The 22,409-nt window shown below is 38.9% G+C and overlaps 1 protein-coding gene and 1 pseudogene across 2 annotated transcripts; one reads left to right on the forward strand and one right to left on the reverse strand.

Annotated features, from left to right (window-relative positions):
• Window positions 1-403: 403 nt before the first annotated feature.
• LOC117617751 lies at window positions 404-9,568 on the forward strand (annotated as a pseudogene). The gene is made up of 20 exons (XR_004584377.1): window positions 404-1,298; window positions 1,397-1,517; window positions 1,914-2,002; window positions 2,232-2,316; window positions 2,652-2,942; window positions 3,029-3,119; window positions 3,256-4,156; window positions 4,268-4,428; window positions 4,550-4,653; window positions 4,794-4,959; window positions 5,046-5,171; window positions 5,252-5,358; window positions 5,775-6,107; window positions 6,341-6,631; window positions 6,733-6,816; window positions 6,919-7,052; window positions 7,169-7,396; window positions 7,798-7,969; window positions 8,101-8,355; window positions 8,760-9,568. The product of XR_004584377.1 is annotated as a pleiotropic drug resistance protein 2-like (transcript).
• A 667-nt stretch (window positions 9,569-10,235) lies between these two features.
• LOC117617927 lies at window positions 10,236-15,720 on the reverse strand. Its single transcript, XM_034347556.1, has 3 exons — window positions 12,856-15,720; window positions 11,170-11,480; window positions 10,236-10,860 (listed from the first exon to the last, which is right to left on the reverse strand). The coding sequence occupies exons 1-3, from the start codon at window positions 15,174-15,176 to the stop codon at window positions 10,499-10,501; spliced, it is 2,994 nt and encodes a 997-aa protein (XP_034203447.1). The 5' UTR covers window positions 15,177-15,720; the 3' UTR covers window positions 10,236-10,498.
• Between the last annotated feature and the right edge of the window lie 6,689 nt (window positions 15,721-22,409).

Here is a 22,409-nt window from a genome sequence, read left to right on the forward strand (position 1 = left end):
TATGATAATTTATCATAAAATGAATAAATGTCAAAGTATTCAATTCTCTCTATCCAATATTGCTTGCATATTAAAATTAAAAAGAATCTCCTCTAATAAAGTGGAGAGTTTAAAGACTGGATGCTTAGTAAACTAAATGGTTAGCAATGGCTCATGTCAAAATCAATTATTTAAGTACGGCTAATCTAGTGATATTTCTCTTTTGAAAATAGAAAATGTCACAAATTCGAATATTCTCTTCTATTGACTTAAAAAAATAAAAGTAGTATTTTTCTTACGAAATATGAAAAAGTAAATAAACAAAACATTTACGTTGCCTTGGGAGGGCCACTGGCCATATAGAGTTGTAAATAGGTCACTGGGATTCTTCCTCTGTTCCATAATTCTTTGAAGACAACTTATTGTAGGAAGGAACAAAAGAAGTAATAAGAAAGCTAAATATCCACCTCAAGTTCCATATATAATATCTGCTTTGTCCTTATTATGCAGTCACAGATCCTTAGAAAAACCACGTCTTGAAAATAGAATCTTGCAAAAATGGTGAAAAAAATGTCCAAGGATTTGGCTTTCAACTGTTCCCAAACTCTGTAAATACTAAATACTCTCTACTCTCTGTCAGCATCACCATATCCTCCTGACTCATATATCTCATAAGTTAACCATGTCTCCTCAGACTCCTCCAAGCCATGCAGAAGAAAACCACCAGCAACTTTTCTTGACACAACATTCCTCTGGAGCTTGCTGCTTCCAAGATTTTCATGCTTTTTTTTTAAATTTGTTACTAACTAATACTTGTTGGGTTTCTTTTGAATTTGTTTCCTTCTCTAGTTTCACCTCAACTTTTTGATTTGAAGTATGCTTGTGTGAAGAGAAATATATAATTTTAAAAAGGGTGATAAAGAATCAAAGATGGCGGCTGCATTGGCCGGAGATGAGCTTGTGGGGTCAGTGAGCAGTGGGAGGAGGACTCACGGATCAGTGAGCAAGAGAAGTTGGACTTCGACGAGTTTCAGAGAACTGTGGAGTGGGCAGGGGGATGTGTTTCAGCGCAGTGGGAGGCCAGCATATGATGATGAGGAGGAGTTGAAGTGGGCTGCAATAGAGAGGCTTCCTACGTTTGATAGATTAAGAAGAGGAATGCTTAAGCAGGTTTTAGATGATGGAAAAGTTGGTTATGAAGAGATTGATGTTACCAATCTTGGAAGGCTGGACAAGAAGCACCTCATGGAAAATATACTCAAGGTTGCTGAAGAGGACAATGAGAAATTTCTTCTAAGGCTTAGAGAAAGGACTGATAGGTGATATTATTATTTGTTTGTTTTTTCAAATATTTTGTGGTGGTAAGTATTTTTTATATGGTGATTTTACAATTTTATATTTGATTTTGTATTAACAGGGTTCGGATTGAGATTCCACAGATTGAAGTCCGGTTCGAGCATTTATCAGTAGAAGGGGATGCATATATTGGAACCAGAGCACTTCCCACTCTGCTGAATTCCTACAGGAACATCATAGAAGTACTTTGTTCTGTTTTCTGCTTTTCTGTATTGGTTCATTTGAATTTACTATGACTGGATTTCTTTTCTCTTACAAAATAGAGGGTACTTCGTGTTTCCCCTTTTCTCTGTAAGACAGTAAATGCAGGATTTTTATTTTTATTTTCTTTAATCAAATGTGATAGGATAGAGCAGTACATAGTTTCATGCTTCAATTTCGACGTTCTTCGATCTGGAAAGGGTAGTTTGATCATATTCAATAATATAAAATGAAATAAGCAGCCTCTATAGGATGATAGTAGAAGTTCATACTTCCAATGGAGATAAGGCTTCAACCTAATGTATCTATGTGTCTACTGATGGATGACTTTTGTTTACACTTATTCTTCTTTTCAATTTTGTTTTTCATGTGAATAGGGAATTCTTGGATTTGTGAAGCTGTTCCCGTTAAAGAAAAGAGTAGTCAAGATACTTCGTGACATGAGTGGAATAGTTAAGCCATCAAGGTAATGTCTAATTAATTTTATGAAGCAAGCATGCACATGATTTCTCATGTTGTTTATTTTTCCCAGTTTACAAGTTGAATTTGGTTGTTCAGTGATTCCTAGACACACATTGTCAATCAGAAACCCAGATGTTCTCTAATAGGATAACTTTTCTGTTGTGATTCTGATTTAAAATGAAGTACTAGATGAATTGAGTATGCATTTCACTGATTTTGTTAGCGTTTTCCAGAATGACACTGCTTCTGGGACCTCCGGGATCAGGGAAGACAACATTTCTTCAGGCACTTGCTGGCCAGACGGATAACGATCTAAGGGTGCGGCATCTCCTTCTTTTGAACACTAACAATGTCTTTCAAATATTGATGTCATGTCATGTTAAACTTCATTCACCCTCAGTCCAATTGTTCATCATGCAACATGTAGCAGATGCTAAGATGTTACTAAAATGTTAATGATTTTTGTTAACTCCAATGTCATCTTATTTAATACATTTTCCATTTGTTTCTTTGAAAGGTTGACCGGTTCATAAAAATTGTAATCGCAGATCTGGAAATTGCTATCAGCCTTAGAAACTCTTTTCAAGAAGATTGCACAAACTATTTCTGTAAATCTTGAAATTCTGATTGGACACTGATAAAATTCATAACAGGTATCCGGAAGAGTCACTTACTGTGGTCATGAATTTTCAGAGTTTGTTCCTCAAAGAACATGCGCTTATATCAGCCAGCATGATCTGCACCATGGTGAGATGACAGTCAGAGAAACATTGAATTTTTCAGGAAGATGCTTGGGGGTTGGTACCAGATACGAACTACTGGCGGAATTATCTAGACGAGAAAAAGAATCAGGAATCACACCGGATCCTGAGATAGATGCATTCATGAAAGCCACAGCTCTGGCAGGACACGAAACCAGTTTAGTAACAGACTATGTTCTGAAGGTTTGTTGCATTCTTGTTGGTTATTTATTTTCCAACTAACTACACACCAAGTCTTACAACTGTAACTAATTAAAAAACTGTAACAGATACTTGGATTAGATATATGTGCTGATGTTTTAGTGGGTGATGAGATGAGAAGGGGCATATCTGGTGGACAAAAGAAGCGTCTTACGACAGGTGTGTATAAAATACTCAAAAAGCAAGAGAAAAATACTTATCTGACATAGTTCTATTAGTCAACTATGCCACCATCACAACTTTTCTATTAACAAAATGCTCAATCCTGATAAGAACTTGGTCCTGATGAATGCAGGAGAAATGCTGGTTGGACCAGCAAAAGCTTTTTTCATGGATGAAATATCTACTGGTTTAGACAGTTCAACCACATTCCAAATCATCCGGTTTATGAGGCAGATGGTTCATATAATGGATGTCACCATGATAATTTCTCTTCTGCAACCTGCACCTGAAACCTTTGAACTCTTTGATAACATTATCTTAGTTTCGGAGGGTCATATTGTCTACCAAGGTCCACGAGAGAATGCACTAGAATTTTTTGAGAGTGTAGGTTTCAAATGTCCAGAAAGGAAAGGAGTGGCAGACTTCCTGCAAGAGGTTATTTCTACAAAGGACCAAGAACAATACTGGTTTAAAAAGAACGAACCATACCGATATATTAGTGCATTGGAATTTTCGGATTATTTCAAAAACTTCCACATTGGCCAAAACCTGTCTGAAGAACTTGGAAATCCCTATGACAGATCTAAAACTCATCCTGCAGCATTATCGAAAAAAATGTATGGAATCTCAAACTGGGAACTCTTCAAGGCATGCTTTGCAAGAGAGTGGCTATTGATGAAGCGCAACTCCCCTCTATATGTATTCAAGACAACACAGATCACAATCATGTCAATAATTTCCATGACTATATTTTGGAGAACAGAGATGAAGCACGGCAGATTAGAAGATGGTGGGAAATTTTATGGTGCACTATTTTTCAGTCTGATAAATGTAATGTTCAATGGGATGACAGAGCTTGCAATGACTATATTCAGGCTCCCTGTATTTTTCAAACAGAGAGATCTCTTGTTACATCCAGCATGGGCTTTCTGCTTACCAATTTCGGTTCTCAGGATTCCTGTATCATTGATAGAATCAGGAATATGGATCATACTCACGTATTACACTATCGGTTTTGCTCCTGCAGCTAGTAGGTATGTGCCTGAATGTGTAACCATCATGTGCATAGAATTCTGTTCATAACACCTACAAGTGATAACAAATTCTTTAAATTATGATCAGTAGCACATTTCAAACTTACGCAGGTTTTTCCGCCAGCTATTGGCGTTATTCAGTGTGCATCAGATGGCCCTATCTCTGTTCCGTTTCATTGCAGCTCTTGGAAGAACACAAATAGTTGCAAGCACACTTGGCACCTTCACGCTGCTATTGGTTTTTGTCCTTGGTGGATTCATTGTTGCCAAAGGTTCATTGTTTGTGCTATCTATACAGTTAATGACTCAAGCAGCTACAATCCCACACATTCTTAACTTGCTATCCATTTTATTTGAAGGAGATGTAAGAATTTAATCAATCCTTTCGTGCAGATGACATTGAACCGTGGATGATATGGGGCTACTATATTTCTCCCATGATGTATGGACAAAATGCCATTGTCATCAATGAATTTCTTGACAAAAGATGGAGTGCAGTAAGATCTCCTTCATATTGTCTATCAATTTGTTTCCTTTGACAGCTTTTCTTTTTAGGTGGTTTGCAGAGGAGGCTGCCTTTTGGAGGCCACAGCTATTCTTATAATTTGACTGACAGAATACGTTTTCTCTGTTACAGCCCAATATTGACCCAAGAATCTCTGAACCTACAGTTGGAAAGGCTCTTCTAAAGACCAGAGGCATGTTTACAGAAGAATACTGGTATTGGATATGCATAGGGGCACTCCTTGGCTTTTCACTGCTTTTCAACATCTTGTTTATTGCAGCACTGACTTATCTGAACCGTAAGCTATAATTTCTCATAATAATCATTATTTCAGTTATGTGATTAAGATTTTGAGTCCAATAATGTTTTCAAAACTATATGTAGCTTTCGGAGATTCTAAATCCATTATTCTGGAGGATGATGACAAGCATAGAAGTAAAAACCAGTCAATGTTAGATATAATGGGAGGCACAGAAATGAGTTCAGCATCCACTGCCCCATTGTCGGAAGGTTCAAGATCTAGAGTTGTACATTGCTTTTAAAAAGGAGGTAAAGGAAGCTTGCTAATGATGATACTATGTGAATAACAGGTATCGATATGGTCGTGAAGAAACCTAAGAAACGAGGAATGGTCCTGCACTTTCAGCCTTTATCACTTGCATTTGATCATGTGAACTACTATGTTGATATGCCTGCTGTAAGTCCTCTATGTGTCCTTATACAACATGCAGCATTACCATATGATAAAATTTTAAAGCTCCTTGCTTTTAAAGAAAACAACTAAAGTGATTTAATAAATATATACTTGAAAACACTGACAAATGGGAGCCAGACAACTACCCTTTTAACTTAGCAATGCACTGTAACCAAAATTGATTAATTTTGAAATCTCTGTTTTTGTTTGTATAAGCTGTAGATGGAATGTCAAGTACTATATGTTACTAACAATTAAGTGTTGGAAAAAATTGTGCCAAACATTGTGAAGTATGTTGTATGAACTTTATAAAAGTTATAAAAATAAATTTTAAAAAAAAAAAACTCAAATGAAGGATATTTTCAATATGTGTGGCCATTTGCCGAAATAAATGCTGAAAGTTTTGAGTTATTCATCAGGAAATGAAGAGCCAAGGAATTGAAGAGGATCGCCTCCAATTGTTACGAGATGTTAGTGGTGCTTTTAGGCCTGGCATTCTAACAGCATTGGTTGGTGTAAGTGGTGCAGGAAAGACTACCTTAATGGATGTGCTAGCAGGAAGGAAAACTAGTGGTTATATTGAAGGAAGTATCAGCATTTCTGGTTACCCAAAGAACCAAGCAACTTTTGCCCGAGTTAGCGGTTATTGTGAACAAAATGATATCCATTCTCCAAATGTAACTGTTTATGAATCTCTTCTGTACTCTGCCTGGATGCGCCTTGCTAAGGAGATTACAAAGGAAACACGACAGGCATCATCTTTTGACACAAACTTTACTTTGTATTTTGTATTTTTTTTATTTTAAAGTGTCTGGTACCAAATGCAGTCTTGGGTCTCCCATAAAGTGTTACACACACAGATATATAGGGATATAGGGATTGCCTCATAAATACTGATTGTGTTCAATTTAGTTGTTGCTATATCAACAAGTCATGGGTTTGTCATATTGTATTTATCATACTTTTTCCCCCTTCTGATATCTAGATGTTTGTGGAGGAAGTCATGGATTTGGTTGAGCTACACCCACTGAGGAATTCCTTAGTAGGCCTTCCTGGAATAAATGGTCTGTCAACAGAACAGAGAAAGAGATTAACCGTAGCTGTAGAGTTGGTTGCGAACCCCTCTATAATCTTCATGGATGAGCCAACATCAGGTCTTGATGCAAGGGCTGCTGCAATCGTCATGCGTACAGTGAGAAATACTGTGGATACAGGGAGGACTCTTGTCTGCACTATTCATCAGCCAAGCATAGACATTTTTGAAGCCTTTGATGAGGTATCTGTCATTTCTCATAGTCAGAAATTCGTAACAAAATCTTCTATTTGTAATTGTTGTTAGCCATTTTCTTTAATTCACTTTGATCATTTTTCTCACAGCTACTTCTGATGAAGAGAGGTGGACAAGTTATTTATGCCGGACCCCTTGGCCGCTGTTCTCAAAGGCTGATAGAATATTTTCAAGTGAGTATCACTTGTTACATGGTCATTAGAAACTGATGTGTTATAATTCCCAGTACTTTCAGTCAAACAAAATGTCAAACAAATTTCTTTAACCTCCCGCAGGCTATTCCAGGAATTACTGAGATCAGAGATGGTTACAATCCTGCAACATGGATGTTGGAAATTAGTTCTCCTGCAGTTGAGGCACAACTCAATGTGGACTTTGCTGATATATATCAGAAGTCTGAACTTTATAAGTAAGTGGGACATTTAGGCCCTTAATCGTCACTTGCATCGTTGTGCTGCATTTTGCTAATCATTCTTTAGTAATAGGCTAACTCAAAGTTTATATCATTTGCTTCCTCCTTCCCAGGAAGAATCACGAACTTATTGAAGAGCTAAGCACTCCAGTCCCAGGATCCAAAGACCTTCACTTCCCCACTAAATACTCTCAGTCTTTTCTTACTCAATGCAAAGCTTGCTTCTGGAAACAACATTGGTCATACTGGAGGAACCCGCCATACAATGCCATCCGGCTCTTTTTGAGCATAGTTGTCGGTACTATTTTCGGACTTATTTTCTGGAACAAAGGAGAAAAAACGTAAGTCATAAGGTCTCTTATTTTTCTGCTCTTGTCAAGATATTTTATTAAAATAAGCATGATGGTCACGGCTTACTTATCCGTAATAGGATTAAGCATGCAACCCTAATTGGTATAGCCTCACTTGCTGGCGCATTATTCTGAATTTTTACTGGTTGATATTGCATGACTGAAAGAAAAAAGGAAAAGGAGAGAAAATAAGAAAGCTATTAACCTCATTATCTTGTTACACCATAGAACTCTGCATAGATACAATACAATTATAAGTTCTATCTATCTCATTAGGAAATCATGTCATGCACCTCTGTTCATCTTACCAGCCTCTACAATCAAGTACACTAATCTTTGATTTTGTACTGTTACATGATTCTAAAGTTTATTGGAAAATTTTATCTTAATAGACACAAGGAACAAGACCTACTCAATCTGATGGGAGCCATGTATTCTGCCATTATGTTCCTGGGAGCCACCAACACTGCCTCAGTGCAGCCTGTTGTGGCAATTGAAAGAACAGTATTCTACCGCGAAAGAGCAGCAGGGATGTACTCTGCATTGCCTTATGCATTTGCCCAGGTAAAACAAGCGGAAACCTTGATATTAAGCCAAGTAGGAAAATATGATGCAAGAGTAAATTCAAAGCAACAACTTTTGTCATAGAGCCAAGTCTGCATATCTCAGTATATTAAAAATCTTATGTCCTGCAGGTGGCAATTGAGACAATTTACGTTGCCGTCCAAACTCTGGTGTATAGTCTCATCCTTTATTCAATGATCGGCTTCCCTTGGAGAGTTGACAAGTTTTTTTGGTTCTACTACTTCATATTGATGTGCTTTATCTACTTCACATTGTATGGCATGATGCTTGTAGCTCTCACGCCAGGCCACCAAATTGCAGCCATTGTGATGTCCTTTTTCCTAAGCTTCTGGAATCTCTTCTCTGGTTTCCTCATCCCTAGGACGGTAAGTATCTGTAGTCCGTAGGCACACATACAAACTATGAATTGCAAATCTTTGAGTTAACTAGTCCACAAATTAACAAGAGATCAACATGTTAAGAAGATTTTCTCATTACAAAGCAATCATATACAACAATGCTAATCATTTTTGTGTGACTTAAAACTCAGCACTAGCAAGCCTCTGACAAAATTGGTCTTTAGGAAAGCTGCCATGATTAGAATCAGATCTAACTTTGATGGAGCTAATGATTAGAGTCATAAGTCTATATAGTGGCATGATAATATTCCTCATGTTTTATGGAGCAAATGATTTTAGTGAAGAGAAAGGAGGACAGCCTCCCCATTTAATGACTTTAAGTAGTTATTTAAAAACAAATTATGGCATTTTATACTTGCTCATTTTTTCAGCAAATACCAATATGGTGGAGATGGTACTACTGGGGTTCTCCGGTGGCTTGGACAATCTATGGACTTGTGACTTCCCAAGTGGGAGACAAAACTTCATTAGTTGAAGTTCCAGGACAAGCTCGCATGTCAGTGCAGACTTACCTTAAGAGGAGATTAGGCTTTGAATATGACTTCCTTGGAGCCGTTGTTGTTGCCCATATTGGTTTCGTGCTCCTATTCTTGTTCGTCTTTGCCTACGGCATCAAGTATCTCAACTTCCAAAGGAGATGAGGAAGCATACTGGTTTTACTATCTGTCAAAGTTTTGTAGATTTTTCACAGCTCCAATTGTATTTGTTCTCGAACATACTGATATATGTTGAAAAAGGAAGTGAGATTTGCTTGCAAATCAGAGAGGCAGCACATTGCTGGATGGAAGTGATTAGGCTTCCCAAAAATATCATTGTTGAGAGGCTAGTGGTCAAAACAGACGCATTTTGAGCACACGACAAGGCACAAATTTCACCAGAGAAAAAGGATGACAATGTTGGAGTGGATCTTTCTGTGAGGCATTGAAAGAGACATTCAACCACAGAAGTTTATGTGTGTGTATAGTGTTACTTTGAATTATAACCAACATTTATGTTTTCATATAAAAGTCCTTCAGTCTTACCCGTTGTGTACAAATTTAATGTTAGAAATGCATTAAATCTTTTCTAACGTTAAATCCGGAACACAAGGATGTTGACATCGCTTGCTAAACAACTTGGTAATGCAAGCATGTTTTGTTGTCAAGACTGTCGATATATTAAGATTATTCTTGCTTGAGTATATGTTTCAGATTCATATATAAACCATTCTGAATTTGCAGTTTGAAAGATAAGTGTAATTTGCATCCTAGGGAGGCCATTTTTTGCACTCACACTTCGCACTTCCCTTATTTTTATTGCCTACACTTCTTTTCTTCTTCTTCTTAATACAAGTGATAGTCCAAAATATAAGGAGTAGGCGCACACACACTACTAAGGTGTCATTGGGATTCGAACTTGAGACAACTGATATGCAAATCAAAAATCTTTTTCCACTGAGCTAGATTCCGTTGGCACCTACACTCTTCTTTTATCAAAACATTTACAACAAAAAAAAAACAAAACAAAAAAAAACGAGTGTGCAAGTGCACAAGATAGGAGTGTGGAAATCGTCACCCATCTGTTACAAACAAAACTATAATCTACTTCCACAAGAACAAAAACAAAATTACCAAAATTTAAATTTAACAAAAGGCAAACCTCCTAGGATCATAAAAAATCCATCTGCAGCGTCACGCATTTTAAAAGTTGTGTTTAAATCTTTTGTGTTAGATTGTGATCCTTCAGTTGGCATTTCCTTCCATTCAAATAATGAAAGGCAAATTTTTTAAATTGTTTATTATTATAGAATCCAAACGGAATTTCATTCATGAAACTAGTCCAACACAGGAAAGGCAGCCTCAATAATGGAGTTAAGCCAACTCGGCCTTTTACAAACATGACTACAAATTACAACATAAACGGTTAATTAGCTTTTTTATATAATGGAAGGTACGCGCAAAAATATAAGGCTTTCAATGAGTTCAGAATAGAGAGTATTTGCACTAATAATAAAAGCTAGATGTGACTTTAGTTCTTATACATGATAATTTCTGTTCTGTTCTCTTTCGAGTATCTTTTGAGGAAAGTACAACTAAACCTCCTTGAATTAGTGTTTGTGCACAGCTATGAGCTACCTCTCATCAGGTTTGACGGGAGCATCGGCCAGGTCCTGAATCTCCTTCTTGCTCTTTATCACAGTCCAGTTCCTGGTATGGAAATCTACTTTATCCAAGTCCTCCACAATCCCCATATACCCATATAGAATTTGCTCCTCCACGTTGTCTCCCTGCATTCCTGCCTCTCTGATTTCTCCATTGGAGGATGTTGCTTGCTCAAAATCTACTCTCCCACGCTTATGCTCCGCAAAATGCTTATGAATCCTCTCTGCATCCCCCAGTCCAGTAAAAGTTCCTAAGAACTTCACCACCAACATACTCTGGTCAGCAGGCTTCCCCAGGCACATCTTGATTCTTCCTTTGATTAAACCTTTACCTGCCATTTCAAGGAGAACCCAAAATATTCAAATCAGAGAATTGTAATCCTAGTTCCAAGTAATTCAAAAATCTACGAACGCAAAAGGCATCTTGATATGATAACCTGAATATTGTCACTGATTCAGATGCTACATGCTAACAATTTTAGCTGATAGAACATATGATACAATTTTAGCTGATAGAACATATGCTACATGCTAACAATTTTTCTAATGCTTTTCCTATCAACTTTATGCTCAAGCATTTGATAGCCTTAGTACATCTGGAAATTTTCACCATTGGGATTTTTAAGACAATAGTCACTCACCTCTTAGAAGAGCCTCAAGCGCTTCAATGGTAACCACCTTCCAATTTTGAGGATTGTTGTCTGACATAGAAATATTGTGGACAATAATAACTGGAGGCCAGAGGATCAAATCTTCCTTCTGAGCCAAAGCTTCTGCCTTGGGCAAGATATGGGGAACCCATGTGACAGTGTCAGAAGGAACAACAGTACTCCACCCCAACAGAACACAAACTGCTTTGAGAAGGCCCAAGTGCTGTGCCCTCAAACCAACTTTGTGAGACATAAATGCATGCGTTACCAAACGTCGAGTGTCCATGAACTCCTTTGAGAAGCTGTAACAGCATAGATAAATAAACAAACGAAAAATGACATATTACTTGTGAGTATAACTTCTACCCAAATAAGCGGAAAGCAGAAACATCAGCGGCATCCCATTTAAACATGCTAATCGATACCATATTCAAATTCCATGCCCTAACAAGTATCATATATACAAATAATAAAAAAGGAAATTTAAAAAAAAGACTTTGATATCTTCACCAAGGATAAATAAATAGTGAAAACAAAAACCAGAAACTTTTTGAAGCCCTCAACTGCTACAGCCTTGTTTGATTTAAATTAATCATCTCGTCTCTCATTTGCCACAAAGCTCGATTACCTCATATCAAGCAAAACACGTTCATAAGATCCCATATTTATATCAGCAACAAACTACCACAACCTCATAAGATAAGGCTTGGGATAGACTTGTATCAAATTTAAGACAAGTCTGACACCGAAGATATCCTCATAAAAGTACAAAGTACACATCAACCTTGGAGCAGTAACAAAACAAACCAATGCCCTGTCTAACACTTGATAAGACTTTGTCCAATGATTGCTTTCTTAATTTCACCCTTGAAGCTTTACGAAATTTTTTTACATAAAATTTCTAATTTGGGTTCTAATCTTCTTTCCTAAAAGTCATTCAGCGATCTCCTGGGTTTGGTAAAGAATTCTAAACAGTAAGCAGCTTAATTTGCACAAGGATGTATCCAAACTTGCTTATCACCTCTCAGCCAGCAAACCAAATGGTTGATGTCAATGTCGCTGACTTCTTAGATCATTGTGGGAACTTTGCGCCTACTCATGCCCAGTGTATTCCAACAGAACCTATCTCTCCAACTTCCATTGCAAATCCTTCTTTTGCATTTCTTATCCACCTTTATATGATTTTCCGCTGGACGATGACCCTTGTTTTATCAAATGGTGTCTGTCATTCCCACTAAGAAAGCCAGGTTACTTAAAATTTCAACCATGATTGGTGAATGAACGACTCCAAAAGCACCATTCTCTAGTAGGCATTTCCCCCACGACCAACATGGAACAAATCAAAAACCACATAATTTTCACGAAATTTAAATGTCATAAAAAGCAACTTGAACTAGCATCCTGGCGTAACTTTTATGGCTTCACCCACATTTGTGGAGCTCACCAGAGATTCATGCCTTCCTACACTGAATTGATTCCAATTCACCACCCACCTCCAAACATTAACCAGAAAACTATATAACAAAATCAAATTATTGGTCATGTAAAAATCCTAAAGAAAACCCTAGTAATAAAAGCATAGAGTTACTGCATAGTAGTAATACTTAAAGTTTCCTGAATGAAAAGTTCATAACTGGAGCCCCACTGGAAAAGAATATGATAGAAAAGAAAACAGACCTTCGGCCACATACGATGCAGAACAAAGTACCAGCCTTTCCTTGTTCCTTGTACCTTCTCTGGACAGCCGTGTTCATATTTAGCTTTTTAGAGTACTTTAAAAAGGCTTCGTGTACCATTTGCATAAACTCCTCAGAATCCTCGGGTGGCTCAGGACCTGTAGAGCTCATCCCATTTTCTGATGGATCAGCATCATTACCATCATCTGCATGGACATCTTCTAGATAATTATCATTTCTTTTCCAAACTCTGTTCTGTTTGTGAACACCACTTTTTATATCAGTGTGGTTCAACTTATGTCTACTTAATGAACCAGGTTTTCGATGACCCTTTAAATACCGATCACCATGTTTATAAAATCTGACTGAATGCCTTTGTGCTTGTGCCAAAGAGCGTTGAGATGGCAACCAATCATCGGATGCATATTCATCATGATAGTTTCGCCCAACAAACCCCCTCTCAGCCTTACTGTATCTATTATGGTCAAATCCAGCTGAAGCAGATGTATACAAATTGCCTATATCTCCATCATTCCACTCTTCACCACTATCATATAAATCCTGGAATTCTCTAGACCTCCACTTATCAGACATAAATGTTCTAGGATTATGTGTACTTGTATCTTCTCCAATAACATAGTTTCTTTTGAGCACCCTATCTGATGGTTCATATATTCCAAGCTCCTCTCTCCTAATCTGCATTCCAATAGTATGTCTACGCATTTCTGAATCAAATGTAGGCAGAGGAGACAGCCTGTCCTGATACTTCATACTCACATCTCTTTCCAAACCAAAATCTGCTTTCAGGTGTGAGATCTGACAATCCTGTGACGCACCAAAATGGCATATTTCATAATCTTGTGACATTCTCCTTCCAAAGTCGTCATGAGTGCATCCAGAACCCAAATATTCCCCACCATGTTTTGATGCCTCTGATATCCTGCTTCTATCAGGGTAGTCTGATAATGATTGCCTTTGCAATGTAGAATTATTCAGCATAATGCCCTTTCTTGAGTTTCCAGAAGAATCCTCAGTATTATCTAATCTGTCCATAGCAGGGTTCATAATACTAGGTCTTGAAAAATTTCCATGATTATAAACCATTTGAGTATGATCAACGTTTAGTGGTGCTCGTGGATGCATCATTTTGTGTAAGTCATCAGATGGATATCCACGATCATCAACTGCCATTCCCCTTGATTTGGTGCGAAAATAATCATCATGCTCACCTCTAGTAGGACTACATCTCTGGTAAAATGAAAGATTCCTCTTGCCAGAATCAGGGTCTCTAGAAGAATTGGCTAGTGGCCTTTGCTTAAATGCATTGATGCTCAAGGAATCTGTAAGTTTCCGGCTGCTACTTGAAAATTCATCCAAAGAAGGCAAGTGCATGCCACCCCGATAAGATTCCTGAAATTCATTCCTTATGCCCGTGGAGGAGCTAGCAAGGAAATCCTCCGAATGAGCACCTGACATCATGGGGTGCACACCATCCCTTGAAGGAAAAATGGGGTTCTCTCCCTTGTAGGATTTCGTCACCGGTAATCTATCCAAAGCAACAGGATCCAGATAATGAAGTCTTTCTTGCTCAAAATGGCGTATATTCATGCTTCGTGATGATGATGGCAAGTGGGCACCACTCTCCCCAGGAGTTATCACAGGATACGGGTCTGGAGGAGGCCAATATGTTCCTAGTACAGTGTTATCTTCAGTAGGGACAGATTTTGATCCCCTTACCGCACCATCTTCCATATGCACTGATTTTTGACTCAACGTCCCATGTTTATCACCAGCTGACAATCCGATTTCATTTAATTCTTCTTTACTGATTCTAGAATCATTATGGTCAGACCCATAAACTCGTCTACTATTCAAATCATCAGTTGCATTATATGTTCCAGGCTCAGCCAATTCTTGTCTGCGTGATAACTCCAAACGAACTGGTACCTGTGGCAGCGGTGAATAATTCCTACGCAAAACCCCAACCCCTTCATCAAAATGCGGCCTTTTCCGCATGTTGCTAAAAGGTTGCACTGGTGACGCCGATCTTGACCTCTGCCTCGCCCGATCAGTCCTACCACCACCCAAATGCCAACCATAGTCCCTCCTATCAATATAATCAGTCCTTTGACTCACACCCACATCCTGTTGCAATTCGTGAGGGCTCAAAGTCCCCCTAATAGAGTGATCAGCCGCCTCACGCCGTATATTACCCCTCCTACTACCACTATACGGTTCAGGACCCGACTCGAGTCGGTTGTGGGCACGTAATCTAGAAGCTGGGGATTGCTTATTGAAATTCTCATGCTTCCCGGATTGCATTTTGAAATTCACAGCTACTAGAAGCCCTCAGGTTTCTATTTCATATATAATTGAATAAATATTATGGCAAGAGCTTGAAAACCCTAACCCTAGTGACACACATCCAATCACAACCTTAAAAACACTCGTACAAATGGATAACAAACAGATATCACCACACGGAAATTGAATTCCATGGAAAGTGAGAATTCTCAGAAGAATTTCGAACCTTTTGTTGCAAATCCATGAAATTATTGTCCATGAAGAGAATCGATCTTATTGCAGAAAAAAAGCAAGATCTTTCTGACTTTCGCTTCTTTCTTCTCCGATTTTCCGATCCGTGAACCACAAACTTGCTGCTGCTGCTTCTTCTTCTTCTCAGAATTTCTGGTTCGAGCCAACGAACATGAGAAATCGTTCCAGTTTGACTAGCAATTTTTCGCTTTTGGTCGCTCCAAGAGTTTTCAGAATTGGATGAAAATTGGAAGTGGAAGATTCGGTGTCGCTCTGCTTTTGGTAATGGGCACACTATATTAAATTTTTAATTACTTTTTAATTACTTGGGGTTGAGGGTTAAGAAGGATAATTATGTAAGTGGATGAGGATCATGTGATCCGACGTGACTGTTTTGGCTTCATCTGCACCGTTTGTTTAGAATACTTTTCGGGTCATATTTTACATTTGTGTTTTAAACTGTAGACTCCTGAACTTTGCCTCCAGTTGTAAATGGATCTGTGAAATTTTTTTTTTTTTTTTTTTGAAGCAATTACATCATTTAACTTCACAAGTTGTTCTAATTGGGTTCTGCCATCCAAGTTTGTCAATTTGTCCGTCAAAATAAGGGGTAAAAGCGTCCTTTTGAGCAGTAGAATGATTTTTTGAAAATGATTAAGAACAAAATTGAAAAAAAAGAAAATCTTGGACAAAATTTCATTGAACCCAACTGTGCTTAGCAAACCATATGGCTCAAATTGAGGTGGGTTCATCTTTTATGAATTCTCAGAGCAAAGACCACACAAATTTTGTGCTTTCTAGTAAAAATTTAGAAACACCGAAGTGTTAGAAGAGAACCCATTTCTTATAATTACTGTTCGAGCCTTCTTGGCTTTCTTTTGAGTGAAAACCACCAAGCATGTTCTTCAATTTGACAATTTACAGGCTTCGTTTGTGTTTGCAGCGAAGCTTTGAAGCAACGAGGAAGAACTCCATGAAAGAGTCGATGTTGTGGATGTCATTACCACACTTTCTTTCACTCTTACACAAGCTTACACTGTCTCTCTCCCTCTCACACATACACTATCTTAGACTTTATGAGATTTATGAACAGGTTTGCAGACATGGAGCTGGTCATCGTGAAAACTCCAATATACCCCTCACAACAGAGCACGTGACATTCACACGGTCAAACTTGACGGATTCTCTTACAGCATGACCCAATTGGAACTACTTGTCGAGCTAAATGATGTAATTGCCTCAAAAAAAGTTCAGGGACCCAATTGCAACTGGGTGCAAAATTCAAGGATGTCTACAGTTAAAAACCCTTTACATTTTTACCAGAGTTTCAAGTGCCCACCTGAGGTTTGGCCTCAGGCTTAATTATACCAATGCCTCCTGAAACTTCAGTCAAATCCCAGTTTACTCTCCCAAACTCAAAATGGCTCACTTTCATCCCTTGATTGAGGTTTGGTGACCCAATTTGCCTCATACCGTTACTTTTATGCTAATGTGTTAATTAAAAAAATAATAATCTTAAAGTAATAAAACATTAATATTCTATTTAAAAAACTAAAAATTTTTAAAACAAAATTATAAAATAAAAATAAAAATTCTCAATCGTCATCCTCTCTCTCCCCGAGCCACCTAGCCACCCCACCTCTACCTGCCTCTCTCTCTCTCTCTCTCCCCCTTAATTTGTCGCACCAACCCGTGCTAGATCTAAACTCCACCACCATCGCAACCCAATTTGTTGCACCAGTCCGCCCCTCTTTTCTTCAAGCTCTCAATGTACTTCTAGGGCGCCACGAAGAACGATGATATGTCATTCGTCTTTGTCCTCATCACACCGTCTAGATCTGAGAAAGAAAGAGAGGGGGAAAGAGAAGAAGAGAAGGATGAATAGAGTGGGAGAGAGAGAGAGAGATCGGGATGGGGATGGGTTTTTTTTGTTACTTTTTAAAATTTATTTTGTTTAAATGTAGTTTATTTTTTATATTTTTATTTTTAATTATATTTTATCTATGTGGAGGCGGGCTTCACTTGCCACATCACCCACTTAATTGGTGGATATGATCCATGTGTACGAAATTACAAAACACCATGCCACGTCATCAAAGTTAACAGACTTTTGGATGGTGTTAAGGCCAAGAGGCCAAGTGGGTCACCAAACCTTGGTTAAGGGATGAAAGTGGGCAAATTTGAGTTTGGAGAGGCAAAGTGGGATTTGACCGAAGTTTCAAGGGCATTGTTGTAATTAAGCCAAAATAAAATTTGTGAGGTTCAATGACAGGACCCGATCCCAATTCCACTTTGGAATTCGAACCAAGCCCTGTGCGTGTTCGACATCTGGCCACTGTCGGACACAATGACTATTCTACCCTTCCTGCTACAGTAACTATAAAAATTTTCCCTGGACTCCTGCCGAAAATCCGGCAGAGTCTCCCCTGTATTTTGACCAAACCCAAAAGTTTTCTCCTGTTAAAACCAACAAATAATCTCATACCAACCACCAGAATAAATTTAATCAATCAAACACCAGTTCAGGTTTCCCACTAAAATTGGATATCAGAGCATCTTTCTAAAAGTTTACAAGGTTTCAAGGACTTTCCACAAAACTCTATGTTACCTGGTGGCGCGGAAGCTAGGAATGGCCCGGTGGTGGGTTCCAGCACACTTCTACAGCCTAGGGGCGAAAAATAGGTTAAAAGTGTGAGTGGACAAACGAAAATATATTCTTAGAACGATTTAGAACTATAATAACCCCCTGTTGTAAAAATAACTCGATATGTAAATTTAAAATTCGGCTGTATTCAACAAAAAGTATTTAAATCAATAGGTACATGTATATGTATGTATAAGATAAGAAACGGCTGGAATATCAAGTAAACTGATATAAAAGTTCTGAAGTAATAATTTTATAAAAATACTGAAATTCCTTTTTAAAACTACCACCTAAGTGTACCCTTATAAAATCCGTCAATTCCCCTAGCAGGTCTCGGGTGACACGCAGTCTATTCGAGCCGCAAACTGGCAGGATACAGGGGACTAAGGTCAACCTGATCCGCCGGCAGGTCTCGATGACACCAAGTCGGCTCGAGCCGCTCTGGCAAGATACAGGGGACCGTAGTCAGCCTGATCCGCAATCCTGGCAGGTCTCGGGGACACAGAGTCAGCCGAGCCGCAAATCCTGGCAGGTCTCGGGACACCAAGTCTGCCGAGCCGCAAATCCTAGCACTCACGGTCCGAGCGTCCCCGTAACTTGTGAGGCAAAGTCAAGTGCACTGACGTAGCTGAAATCAGACTAGATATCCGTAGACATCGGTCCAACTGTGGGTAATCACCAAATAAAGGATGGGTACATGGTGGTTCTAAAATAAATTATTTAGAAAAATCTAATAACTCACTGCCTTTTTGTGAAACTGAAATTTAACTGCTATCTCTTCTGGTAGAGATCTCAAACTCTGCTTTTTATATTACGGGAGCTTCAGTAACTAAGCAACATGTAAATCAACGCATTTTACAGCACAAATCATGCTCGGAATAAACAGTTCATAAAACTTATTCAAGGTCAAATAATAAAATTAACTCATATAAACTCCTTCATAAAAGCTTATTTGTATAAAATCAATATAAAATTATTTAGGTAAACTTATTTAAATAAATCAATATAAATTCATTTACGTAAACTTATTTATATAATCATTTATATAACTTATGTATATAAAATCCTTTATGAAAGAAAGTCCACTCACTGATGGTCCGAGCTAACTGGACCCTTCGAAGGTCCCTCCTGCGGGTCGATCGGACCCTTGGTGCCTGATTAACCATGAATAATAAATTAATAAGCTGTTGAATAAAAAGAATTTAAATTAAACACCCTGCCCCCAGCTCCTAGAAATACGTGCACTCGTTTCAAGTTACTCCTATGCCCACATTAGCTTTTTAGACAGTTAGAACGGCCTTAAGAGACCCGAAGCCTCACTAAGCGATAAGCTGCCAGATCGGCCGATCCGGGATCCGTGGGGTCTACGATCTCCGATGGCAAATCTGGGCTTCTCTAAAGGTTCCTTACAGAGGAGGAACCATGTTCTGCGAATTTGGTTAGAAACGGAAAGTCGGATTGGCCAAAATCGCGTTATCACTTAAAATCCAAACCATAGTCCTAGGGTTCGCGATTTCGGAGTATTCGGGACTCCGATTCGCAATCCGTCGAATCCTACACGACCCTGGAATCGTGTAGTACGACATATCCAAAATTGAGTGCGATCTAACGATTTGATGACACTGCACCCAAGGATCGCGCGATATGGAAAATCGGTTCGGGGCTCAAACGGACTCTGAATCGAGATCTGCGAAATCCTACGCGCTCGTCACGACACGAGGATCACAAAACTGCATAGAGTCACTTCACAACCCTCGCCCACGCGCCGCCACACGCGCGGGCAGATTGGGTGTCCAAAGCGATTTTGGGTTGCCGGAAAATCTCAGAACCAAGACTCCAAACTCCTATCCTAGGTAAAACACCCCATTTGGAGTCACTTTTGTTCTTGGACATACCCCAAAAAGTGACCGAAAATAGTCGATCACGGCGGCTGAAGTTTTGACCAATTTTCAAGTCGAAAATCGAACGTTCTAGAGCCAAAATCGATCGAAACCCATACATCCATCAGCTAGAACACGAAAAATAGCTGAGAAACCATACCTTACTCGATCGATTTGGTGGAGAATTGAGGGAGAACGAGGAGCTCAAAGTTCAAACTGGAAAATCGGCAAAAATGGCGATTTCCGGCGAACTCCGGCCACGGCAAAGGCGGCGACGGGTCAAGAAATGACGGCGGTCGAGTGATGGTTCGTTTGGCACCGGTCTCGGAGATCGGCTCCAGCTGTGGCGGCCGGGGCGACGGTGAGAAGGGAGGAAGGTTGGGCTGCTCGCGGGATCGGGAGGAAAGAGAGAGAAGAGAGAGAAATCTGAGGGGAGGAGAGAGAGAAATGGATAAAAATCTGACTTTTTGACCAAATTACCATTTTGCCCCCGCGGTATTTTGATCGTAATTTCTTCGTTACAACTCCGATTCGAGTCTACTCCATGTCTACGGACTCGTTTCGCCGTGCTCTACGCAACGGTGCAAGCGGAATTGCCAAATTCTTTCTCGATCAAAAAGTCAATTTTTCCCCTATTAAAATATGCGATGGCAAAATCGTCTTTTTGCTAGAAGATATTAATCATACTTTTTAGATATTTTGTTACTTTTTCGATATTTTGTTTTGGGTTATTACATTCAATCTCACTTTACCACCCCAAAGTTAAATTGGCCTACTTAACCCCATTTACCGTGGTTTTGTGTTCCACTTTTTTAGGATTTTGGCTCGTCAAATATGTCCTAGTTGGTTTAGGATTGTTTTAGAAAAATTAGAGGTGTAACAATTCTTATCCCAGAGGGATTAGGAAAGAATTTCAACTTTCCTTATTCAATTTAGGTTTGGATTTCTAGAAGTCTATTAGGATTTGGATAAGTGTAATTTCCTAGTCCACCAATAAATAGGAATTTAATCAGCCTTGGGACATGTAAGCCAACTCTATATCTATAAATGGGGTGCGGCAAGACTTATTTTGAAAGAGGAAAAACAGCAGAGACAGCCGAGAGTTTTGAGATTAGTTCTAGGGTTGCTAAATCAAAGGAGCGGTGATTTCTCTACCTACAGAAATCACAACTGGACGTAGGCAAAAGTTCTGCCAAATCAGTATAATTCTTGTGTGTTTCTAAGTTTTCTAATATTTGCTAGTTTAATCTATTACCGTCGGTTACATTAAAGAACAAGATCTAGTGTGCGGATTATTTAACAATTGGTATCAGAGCTTGGCTCAAGGGGTTCTACGATGTCTAAAGGGAAGATGAATGCGGATCTAGGACCTGCGTTAAAGCCCTTTGACAGCAAGGATGACTTCACAGACTGGCAAATGATGATGAAGAACGTACTGATACAACAAGATTTAGATGATGCACTCAACGGTGAGAAGCCGACAAGCATGACAGACGCAGCATGTACTAAGGTTCTCAAGAAGGCCAAGAGTTCCATCGAGTTCCATCGAGATCAGTTCGGTCACACATCACCGAAAAGATGACTGCCCAAGAAGCATGGGAAAAGTTAGAGAATGTTTATATGGGCAAAACTATGTCTAATAAACTTTTTCTAAAGGATGAACTATTCGGACTTCGACTGGAAGAAAGAGGTGATATTGAAGATCACGTATGCAGGTTCCAGAATTGCATAACTAATCTTCAAAAGGTCGAAGAAACTTATAAAGATGATGATATGGCTATCATCTTGCTGAGGTCTCTACCTTCGTCTTTCAAGCACTTTCGAACAACTCTAATGTTCGGAAAAGAGTCCCTGAAGCTTGAAGACGTAATTCAAGCTCTTCAGTCATATGCTAAACTAGATAATATAACTGAAAGCTCTCAAGGCCTTTATGCCAAAGGCAACGAGAGGGGGCGGGAAAAGACAAAAGAAGAGAAAACAGGCAACAGAGGTAGGTCAAAATCCAAGAAGAAAAAGGAAAAGAAGGAAGGTAGTTTCAAATGTGGTTCAGCAGATCATTAGAAGAGGAACTACAAGATTTGGAAAGACAAGAAAGCCAAGAGGGAAGGAAGCTCAAGTTCAGCTAGTGCAACCACTGAGTATGAGAGTGACGGGGAGCTTCTTTCAGTAACATCAGGCTCCAAGACTTTCACAAATTGGATTTTGGATACCGGATGCACTTTTCATATGTGTGCAGTAAGAGAATGGTTCGATACTTACAAAGAAGTCAACAGCGGGGAAGTTTTAATGGGGGACGATTCTTCATGTCCTGTAAAAGGAATCGGCACTATTCGAATTAGAATGTTTGATGGGATAATACGAGTTTTGGGGAACGTTAGATATGTCTCTAGACTAAGAAAGAATTTGATTTCCTTGGGTACTTTAGATGAGGCTGGCTATGGGTACGAGTCTAAAAAGGGAAGACTCAGGGTAGCCAAAGGACCACTGGTGGTAATG

Source organism: Prunus dulcis, chromosome 2 (assembly GCF_902201215.1).
Source record: "Prunus dulcis chromosome 2, ALMONDv2, whole genome shotgun sequence".
In the NCBI taxonomy this organism is placed as follows: Eukaryota; Viridiplantae; Streptophyta; class Magnoliopsida; order Rosales; family Rosaceae; genus Prunus; species Prunus dulcis.